Raw genomic sequence first — 9,199 nt, forward strand, 5'->3', positions numbered from 1 at the left:
TCTATCTATCTATCTATCTATCTATCTATCCATCTATCTAGTGTCAAATATCAAAGTAATCAGAGCTGGGTAGATTACTTAGAAATTGTAATTCATTACTGATTCCAAATTATGTGACAAAAATTGTAGTTAGTAACATAATACATTGCACATTTTAGGTAATGCAATCAAACTACTTTTAGATTACTTTGACCTATGTCATTCATTGCATTGATTTAAATAGGTTAATCTTGTACCATATTGGTATAAAAATACAAAAATGAAAAAATAATTTCTATTCATTGTTATAAACAACATTATGTTATGTCAAGGTTTCCCAAACTGGGATTTGTGAGTTTAATGAAATGCTAATAATTAATGAAATCATGAAAATGTTAAAATATAAAATCAATCAGAATGCATTGTCATGTGGCCATAACCAGTGTCAAAGAACCATAAATGTGCAAATGTGATTATTAAAATATTTATTTTAAAATCTCAGGGGTACTTCAAGTAAATATATTAGGTGAAATAGGATCAGATGAGGAAAAATGTTTCTGAATTTGTGAATTTTAATGTGTTTGAAAGACCCACAGAGTGATAATGTAAATAAAAAAATAATGTGCTCATCAGTAGTTGATGCAATATTGAAACACTTCTTAAATCTGAAATGTTTTTTGTAAATCCAGAAGTCAAAGGTTGTGTCGCCACCTGACTAGTGACTAGTCTTTGTGTGGCTGTCCACAAAACTGGAAGACTTTCTGAATGTTTATAAGCAGTAGGCTTTTTTTAGAAAGGAACATTTAAAAGATTAAAAAGATGAGTTAGGGAGAATCAGTAAATTATGAGTAAATTATTGCTATTGTGTAAATAATATGTAATCCATAAAAAAGTAACTGTAGTGTGATTATGAGTATTTTAAATGCTATTTAATGCAATTATAAGTACTTGATTTTTGGAATCTGATTACGTAATCCAGATTACATGTAATCAGTTTATACCTTTAATGACACTGCCTTGTGCGTTGGTTTTTTCTACATTCTGCTCCAATCATTGAAAGGCTTTAGTTTTGGCGGCTGTTTTCCCACAATCCCGCAGCACCGGAAGCAGCGCGCTGTATGTGTTTAGAGTCGCTGCTAGCTTTTCAGCTGCACAGTGGCTTTACATCTACATTTAACAACTATACTTCTGTCAGGTAACTAGTCATCTGAATCTTTGCTTTTTGCTATATTATATTTGTTTAGTAGCATTTCATAGTCTCGCTGTAATGCAAATGTTGTCTGTTAATATGTTTGGCGACAGCAGAGAAACAGATGCTAAATTTTTAAGCTAATAACAAATCCATCTAACAAAATCATGGTTAATATGCTTTTATATCATATGACCGACGTCTTTTGTGAACAGTTAAAATGTTTTATCAAATTAGTTAATGATCGTTTATATTGGAAATTCATTAGAATATACTTAGTTGTTAGAGTTGTGAATATTATCCTTAAGTGAATTCATATTCATAAGTTTAGTTAATATTTATGGTTATTTTAGTATTTCCACGGCCATGAGTGTTACATTTATAATAGTGGTTATTTGTTTGCGCCTGGAAGCGTTGTCCGTGTTAATATTAAATTAATATTTAGCAGTATTTCATTAATTTTCACCTACTTTTGGTCGTATTTCCACTACGAAAGTGAATTAAATATTCTTTCCCTGATTCAAACCTCATTAACCTAATTGGTCTTCCTTCAGAATTTATTTTGCCTGTGAGAGCTTCAGGATTGCTGGGATACTTGATCAGTTCCTTAACCTTCATCATCATCATGCCAGCCGCACTTGCAGATACCAGTCAGATTATCTGTGAGGTCTGGGCCAGCAATGTGGAGGAAGAGATGAGGAAGATAAGACAGATAATTCAAAATTACAACTACATTGCCATGGTGTGTGTTTCATTATAGTCTGCTAATAACAAAAATGCCCTATAATAATGTTGAAATAATTGTTTAAACAGCATTATTTTTGTTAATCTACACTGCTGGTCAAAAGTTTAGAATAATTAAAGTTTTTAAAACATTTTTGAAATAAGTCTTTTATGCTCACCAAAGCTGCATTTATTTGATCAGAAATGCTGTGTGAAATATTTAATTTTTAAAATATTTAATTTTTGAATGACAGTGACATTGAAGACTGCAGCATCAGCTTTGCCATCACAGGAATGAATTGCATCTTACAATATATCCTGTGATGGCAAAGCTTTTCAGCAGCCTTTGCACGTTTTTTAAAAATCATTTTAAAACACACAAACCTTTTTTTATATATATATATATATATATATTTAAGCAGCAAAACATTTAACACGTTTCAGTGTTAATATTTGTGAAAACTGATCCTTTTTTTTTTTAATGAATAGAAAGTTTGAAAGAGCATTTATTAAAAATGGGAAATCTTTTGTTACATTAAAAATGCACTTACCATCACTTTTGATCGGTTTAATGTGTCCTTGTAGAATAATGATAATGTGACACTGAAGTAAAGGTTGCTAAAAAGTTTTTGCCGTCATAGGAATAAATTATGTTAAAATCCATTAAAATACAAAACATTTTTTTTCAAATTGTAATATTTTACAGTATTACTGATTTTACTGTATATTTGATTAAATAAATGCAGCTTTGGTGAGCCCTCTTAAAAAAACATAAAAAACCACAATCACAAGTCCTGTATAAGTGATTTAACAAAAATATTAGCTGCATAATTAAGCATTGTAAGTTTGTTGATTTATACTTGATGTTTTTTTTGGTACATCAGGACACAGAGTTTCCCGGTGTGGTGGTTCGTCCCATTGGAGAGTTCCGTAGTACTGTTGACTACCAGTACCAGCTTCTGAGGTGTAATGTGGACCTTTTAAAAATCATCCAGCTGGGCTTGACATTTATGAATGAAGATGGAGACTACCCGCCTGGAACCACAACATGGCAGTTTAACTTTAAGTTTAATCTAACGTAGGTGTCCAGCAATACTTGCTTATCCTTTGCTTATCCCAGTATTTTTAGATTTAACCTTAGACAGTAATGCTACTAGTAGTAATGGTGGGTGTTGTTTGGCCCTGTGTTTTGCAGAGAGGATATGTACTCACAGGATTCCATAGATCTCCTTCAGAACTCTGGGCTACAGTTTAAAAAGCATGAAGAGGAGGGCATCGACACACTCTACTTTGCAGAGCTCCTGATGACATCAGGTCTTGTGCTTTGTGAAAATGTCAAGTGGCTCTCATTTCACAGGTAACAAATAGTTCTTTCTTTCTTTCTTTCTTTGTTTATTTTTTCAAATCAATGAATCATTGCTAATAGTAATGGCGTCATTAAGATTTTGTTAAAAAGAAAATGTTTTTTATTGCTTATTTATTATTTTAAAATCCCTTACTGTTTTTTTTTTAATATTTAAAAAAAAAACTTGCAGTCAACTTTGAAGTCATGTGGTATAAGCAACATGTAGAAAAATAAAAGATGATTTCACAGAGAAAACCCTGTAGACTCATGGGTGTCAAGCTTAAGTCTTAAGATAATAAAATAAAATATTAAGGTCATTTTAATAAGTCAATTTTAAGGTGCAGTCACCTTTTAGCAAAAAGGTCCATTGTCTGTAGTGTAGTCATGTATGAAACTCAGCTGACACAAAGTCCCTTTTATAATAGAGGTGTGCCAAAATAATAGTAGAGGTGTGCCAAAATTATTTTTTTTAAAGAAACACTGAAACTGAAATTACCTTTTTTTTTTATTTAGTCTTCAATCAAAACTACAATTTCTGTCATTAAATTTGAACAATTAAACTTTGTGTGATGTTCAGGGTGTTGTGTTCACAGATGATAAACCAATCATAGAAATGTTCTTTAAAGGATTAGTTTATGCCAAGATGTTCATGTCTTTTTGTCAAAAAGAAAGGTTTTTGAGGAAAGCATTCCAGGATTTTACTCGATATAGTGGAATGGGAATCAGTGGTTTGAAGTTTCAGTGCAGCTTTGAAGGGCTCTACACAATCCCAGCTGAGGAATATCTAGCAATCAGTCATTTTCTCAAAAATAAAATAAAATAAAAATTATACTTTTAACCGCAAACGCTCGTCTTGCACTAGCTCTGCATTAAAGGTCTTCTCAGGTCCTAAAATCCATACCCGACCTGGATTAACTTCTTACCCAAACCCAACATGCATCAATTAATTTTTTAAATGGAAAAATCCCACCCGAAACAGACCCAATGAAATTAGACCTGAGTGCGACCCGACACAACGGCATTTAGGCTATTTTTGAACCCGATTGGACCTGAATGTAAACGGCATTGACGCATTCGCAGCCTTTAGCTCCACAGTCAGTCAGGAAAAATCCCAGCGTCCTGTTGATTGATTTGGCTGCTGCTCCATTACTTTCATTTATTTATTTACTTGTTTTGACTTTTTCCTGACCCCATCCCCTTCTCTCTCTCCCACTTCGCTTCCTGTCAGCTATGATCTGTTCTGTCATAATTAAGACAAAATGCCAAAAAAAAAAAAAAAAAATAACAGACTTCATTGGTGCCTCGATTTTAAACTTCCAAAATGTAGTTTAAATGTAGCTTCAAAGGGCTCAAAATGATCCCAGCTGAGGAAGAAGGGTCTTATCTAGCGAAACGATCGGGCATTATTTTTTTATTTTTTTTCTCCAAAAAAAAAAAAAAAAATTGTTTACTTTTTAAGCACAAAAGCTCATGTAGCTCAGGCTCTGGGATGCGCTTTCTTGAACGATTTGTTTATTTTGAACGAATCTTTAACGTGACTTGGGAAAAACGAGTCATCTTGTGGAGTGATTCGTTCAGTCGCACATGCGCAACATCCTATTAGGTTCTGTATTTCTGTTTCTTATAGCTTGTTTGTAGTGTGATCAGCGTTTGTGTAAGCAGTAGATGTGTTAGGGAAGTTACACGTAACATTTTAATTATATTTAGCCAAAATGAACGAAATGATTCGAAAAAAGATTTGTTCATTTTGCTGAACGAGACTTAAAGGTCTGAGTTGGTAAAATGATCCAAACTTCCCATCACAACATCGTTGTACCTTTTTGTTTGTAAACGGCGTTTGACTTGCTTGCACTTTCTTAGTCTTTGCGTGTTCGCTTTGTAAACACTGGGTCTGTAGTTCCATGTGACCTTTCGACGTGATTCAATAGTATGTAGTGTCGTGACCATGCGTCCCAGAGCCTGTGCTGCAGCAGCTTTTGTGTTTAAAAAGTATACTGATTTTTATTTTCCAAAAAGACAGCTCACTAAAGATAAGACCCTTCTTCCACGGCTGGGATCGTTTAGAGCTCTTTGAAACTGCATTTAAACTACATTTTGGAAGTTTAAAATCGGGGGGCATAATTGATGTCAATTATATGAAGAAAAATCCTGAAATGCTTTCCTCAAAAACCATAATTTCTTTACGACTGAAGACAGAAAGAAATGAACATCTTGGATGAAAAGGGGGTGAGTAAATTATTTGTGAATTGTTGTTCTGGAAGTGGACTTCTCCTATAATATTTTTGCCTGCCTGATAGATGCGTGTTATTTCTGAGTTCAGCTTTCATTTGTGACCAGTGGATTTGAAAAATAAACGTTATTAGTTTGATTAAAAATTGAACCCACAGCCTAATAAATAATGGATTTTCTTGTGTTGTCTGCAACGACCAATGATCTCTAGTGAAAGGCTTCTGCACACAAAAAAGGAAAGGAACACGCATCCTAATAAAGCAAGTGGTTTTTCCTTTTCTATGTGCATTTCTCAAAAATGAACACAAAAATAAGCTATGCACCCGGGATAGTTTAAAAGAATTTGGGTCTTATCGGGTTCATTCTCATAGAATTTTTGGACCTGAACCCTCTCGGGTCGGACCTTGGGTTTTCGGATCCAAGTGGATCCGTGAAGACCTCAACTCTGTGCCCACAACTTCACGCATCACAGTCACATTGGAAAGGTCACGTGTGTTGTAGGCGGAAGTACTGACCCAGTGCTTACAAAGCGAACATGCAGTGAACAACCTTTTAAAAGCGTCGGACGAAATGAGATGGTGTTCTTCATCCCACCCTACCTTTTTGAATTGAGGTACACAGACGAAGAACTAACCACGTGTGATCTTTCCAACGTTATTACATAATGCGTGAAGTCATAGTAGCAGATTTGTGGTTAAATCAACTGCTCCCTTATAAGTCTACTATATGGAGAAAAAAATTAATTTCTTTTCAACTGAGGGAAGAAAAAGGCATGAACAGGGGTTGACATGGGGGTTAATAAATTATCAGGATTTTTTTTAATTCAGGAGGGAATTAATACTTTATTAATAATCTACCTCAATATTTTGGCTGAACAGTTTTGGTCACGGTTAAGTTGAAGATGTGCTGACGTGTTTTTTTTTTTTTTGTTTGTTTTTGCACTGTTTAGGCAGTTATGTTTACCAAAATTTTGCATAATTGCCCTATCGGTAAGCACCCCCCCCCATTTACTTTCTGTCATTCACTTGGTAAAACGAACAGAGTTGCTAACTGTCTTACAATGACAGCTGTCGGTGTAAAAACCTTGTCCCAAGATGCTTTTGATCAATTTTGGACACGGAAGGAAATTATTCAAGTGGGACTTAAATATGCCATGGAGGGATATATAAAAGATTTCAAAATAAATATGTAAAAATGCTAACAGGAGAAGCCTCGTGTTACGATTGTCATGATCGCAATGACAACATCCCAGATAAATTTTTGAAATGGGATTGGGGTTGAATGCTTAGGGATATTTTGCTCTGTTTGGGTTGGGTTTAGGAAATGGAATAAAATAAAATCCATTGCCTATCCTCTCAGGATACCTGGAGTCAATGTTACAAGTACCCAAGCCACAATTTTTGTAGCATAAACGCCATCATATTGATGTTTCTCTATGGCTGTGAAACCTAAAGATGTCCGAGTTCCGGTCTTGGTGCAGTTGATGGGCAACTGCCATTGGCTCATCTGCGTTCAAGGGGAGGGGCCTACCGTTAGGTAAATTACAAACCAGGAGGTTTTCCTGCTGGTCTGTGCAGTGAATTTGCTTGACCAACTTAAACCTGATGCAAAATCTGTGTGGGGAAATCCAAATTGTGTTCCAAATGTATTAATTATATATGCTCTAAACAAAGTCTAAACAAATTCTTTTAAAGGAAAACTAAAGCTATCACTTTGTTGGAAGAAGTACACTATACAAATAAACTTGGGCTCATGTACCCTTCTCATTCTGCACAAATCCAAATGTTTTGACAGTTACTTTTTAATATAAGTTACAGCATATTTCAGATAATAAACATGACTTGTATTACTGAAGTTATGGTATGTTGAATTGGCACATCTACTGCGTTCCAAAAAGGTTTTTCATGCACTTTCTTTGTCCTTTCTAGTGGGTATGATTTTGGTTACCTGGTGAAGCTGCTCACAGATTCCCGGCTGCCAGAAGAGGAACATGAATTCTTTCAGATTTTAAACCTTTTTTTCCCAGCCATTTATGACGTCAAATATCTTATGAAGAGCTGCAAAAACCTTAAGGTATGAAAGATGCTGTAGCCCATGTGGTACAGATGTTATCTACTGTTATTGTTAAAGAAGGAAAAAACTCCGATTATTTTGGCTGTGTTTAGGGTGGACTTCAGGAGGTGGCGGACCAGCTGGAGCTAAAAAGGATCGGCAGGCAGCATCAGGCTGGCTCAGACTCACTGCTCACTGGAATGGCTTTCTTCCGCATGAAAGAGGTTATTATTGACCAAATGAGACCATTGGTAAATAAAAGGATTTTACCTGATCAGTCTTTTATTTTGCTGTCCTGTTTTTTTTCTTCAGTTGTTTTTTGAAGACAACATTGACGATGCCAAGTACTGCGGGCGGCTCTATGGCCTGGGATCCGGTTCCTCTCAAAGTCAGAATGGAATCTCTAACTCCTCGCAGGAGGAAACCAACAACAAGCACTGACCAAAATCTAGTGGCTGACGCACTTGTTTTAACCCCACCCAGCAGATATTGTTCTTTCCTGTTCTTTACAACGATGATTTCAAATGATTCATGCATTCTAAAGGGACATTGGGAACTACAAACAAGCTAATCTCAGATTCTGTTCTGCTCTGTAGTCCATGACATTGCAACGTTCCAGGACTCCAGATGTGATTATATTCCTCCCATCAGCTGAAAATTGAAAATTTTACCTTGTTTTACAGTATTAAAAACTCCATTGTTTTAAGCATGGGACCAGCGCTTGTGTATCTTATGGCTTACAAGACTCAAGCATTTTAATATGCTCAGTCCTTTTTAGAAATGTTTTGATATTTTCTAGAAAGGCTCAAGAATTATTCGTTATTGAGATCAGAGGAAACACCCTCTCACCATTGATACACATGACTGTGGGGTTCTGTTTTTAAAAAATGCCAGCATGTATGTATATTAAAATCTGAACTTTCAAAAGAAACTGCTATATTTAAGCATTTTTCTGTAAGGAATACATTTTAGATTCAGGTTTGGGGTATCTTTGGGAACACGAGTCCACTGGTCCTGTGTAACAGTTTTAAATGTGTTCGTCTCACAATCTTGACTGTTTGTGGTACGCGTTTTTATTGTATCTGTTGTCGAGGCAGTTATGTATTAAAATGTTTTCTATTGCCACAATAGTCTCAAGACTACTTAAAGGTATGTGTTCTTAAAAACTGACCTGTTCCAGCTTTTAAAGTCAACATGAAGTGGAAATTCACCTTTCTTGCCATCTTATTGTGAACAGTTCTTTTGGGATTTTTTATTTTATTTTATTTTTTTTTTATTTTTTTTTGAGCACATCATTTTTCATAAAACATATGCTGGACTTCTTAAATTTAGTCTAATTAAACCCCACCATTTTCTTGTAAAAACCTAAGCTCACATTCAGATCTGCCAATTAAAAACGTTTTTTTAACTTTTTCATTCAAACGTACACAGTATGGAGAAAAATGATCTGTCGCTGCTTGTTTTATGGTGAAGTTAAGCATCACACAAAAAATTACATGTTCAATTTTTGAATCTTAATACTAAAATAAAATACTATATATAAAACTCTGGTTTGTGTGTTGATAAAAATCAACTGCAACGAGTAATCTCCACCATTTTAGGATGATTTTGGTCAAAATGGCTGTGAAATCATAAATACAACCTCTGGTAATTTTATTTAATAGGTTATCACTTTTGACCAA

At 34.8% G+C, this 9,199-nt stretch overlaps 1 protein-coding gene across 1 annotated transcript; it reads left to right on the top strand.

Moving 5' to 3' along the window:
• Positions 1-1,035: 1,035 nt before the first annotated feature.
• cnot8 (CCR4-NOT transcription complex, subunit 8) lies at positions 1,036-9,032 on the top strand. Its single transcript, XM_051093873.1, has 7 exons — positions 1,036-1,174; positions 1,723-1,910; positions 2,776-2,969; positions 3,087-3,248; positions 7,394-7,538; positions 7,631-7,741; positions 7,830-9,032. Exons 2-7 carry the CDS (start codon positions 1,794-1,796, stop codon positions 7,956-7,958), a joined length of 858 nt encoding a protein of 285 aa, XP_050949830.1. The 5' UTR covers positions 1,036-1,174; positions 1,723-1,793; the 3' UTR covers positions 7,959-9,032.
• Positions 9,033-9,199: the final 167 nt, after the last annotated feature.

This window comes from Labeo rohita, chromosome 21 (assembly GCF_022985175.1).
Source record: "Labeo rohita strain BAU-BD-2019 chromosome 21, IGBB_LRoh.1.0, whole genome shotgun sequence".
NCBI classification, from domain to species: domain Eukaryota; kingdom Metazoa; phylum Chordata; class Actinopteri; order Cypriniformes; family Cyprinidae; genus Labeo; species Labeo rohita.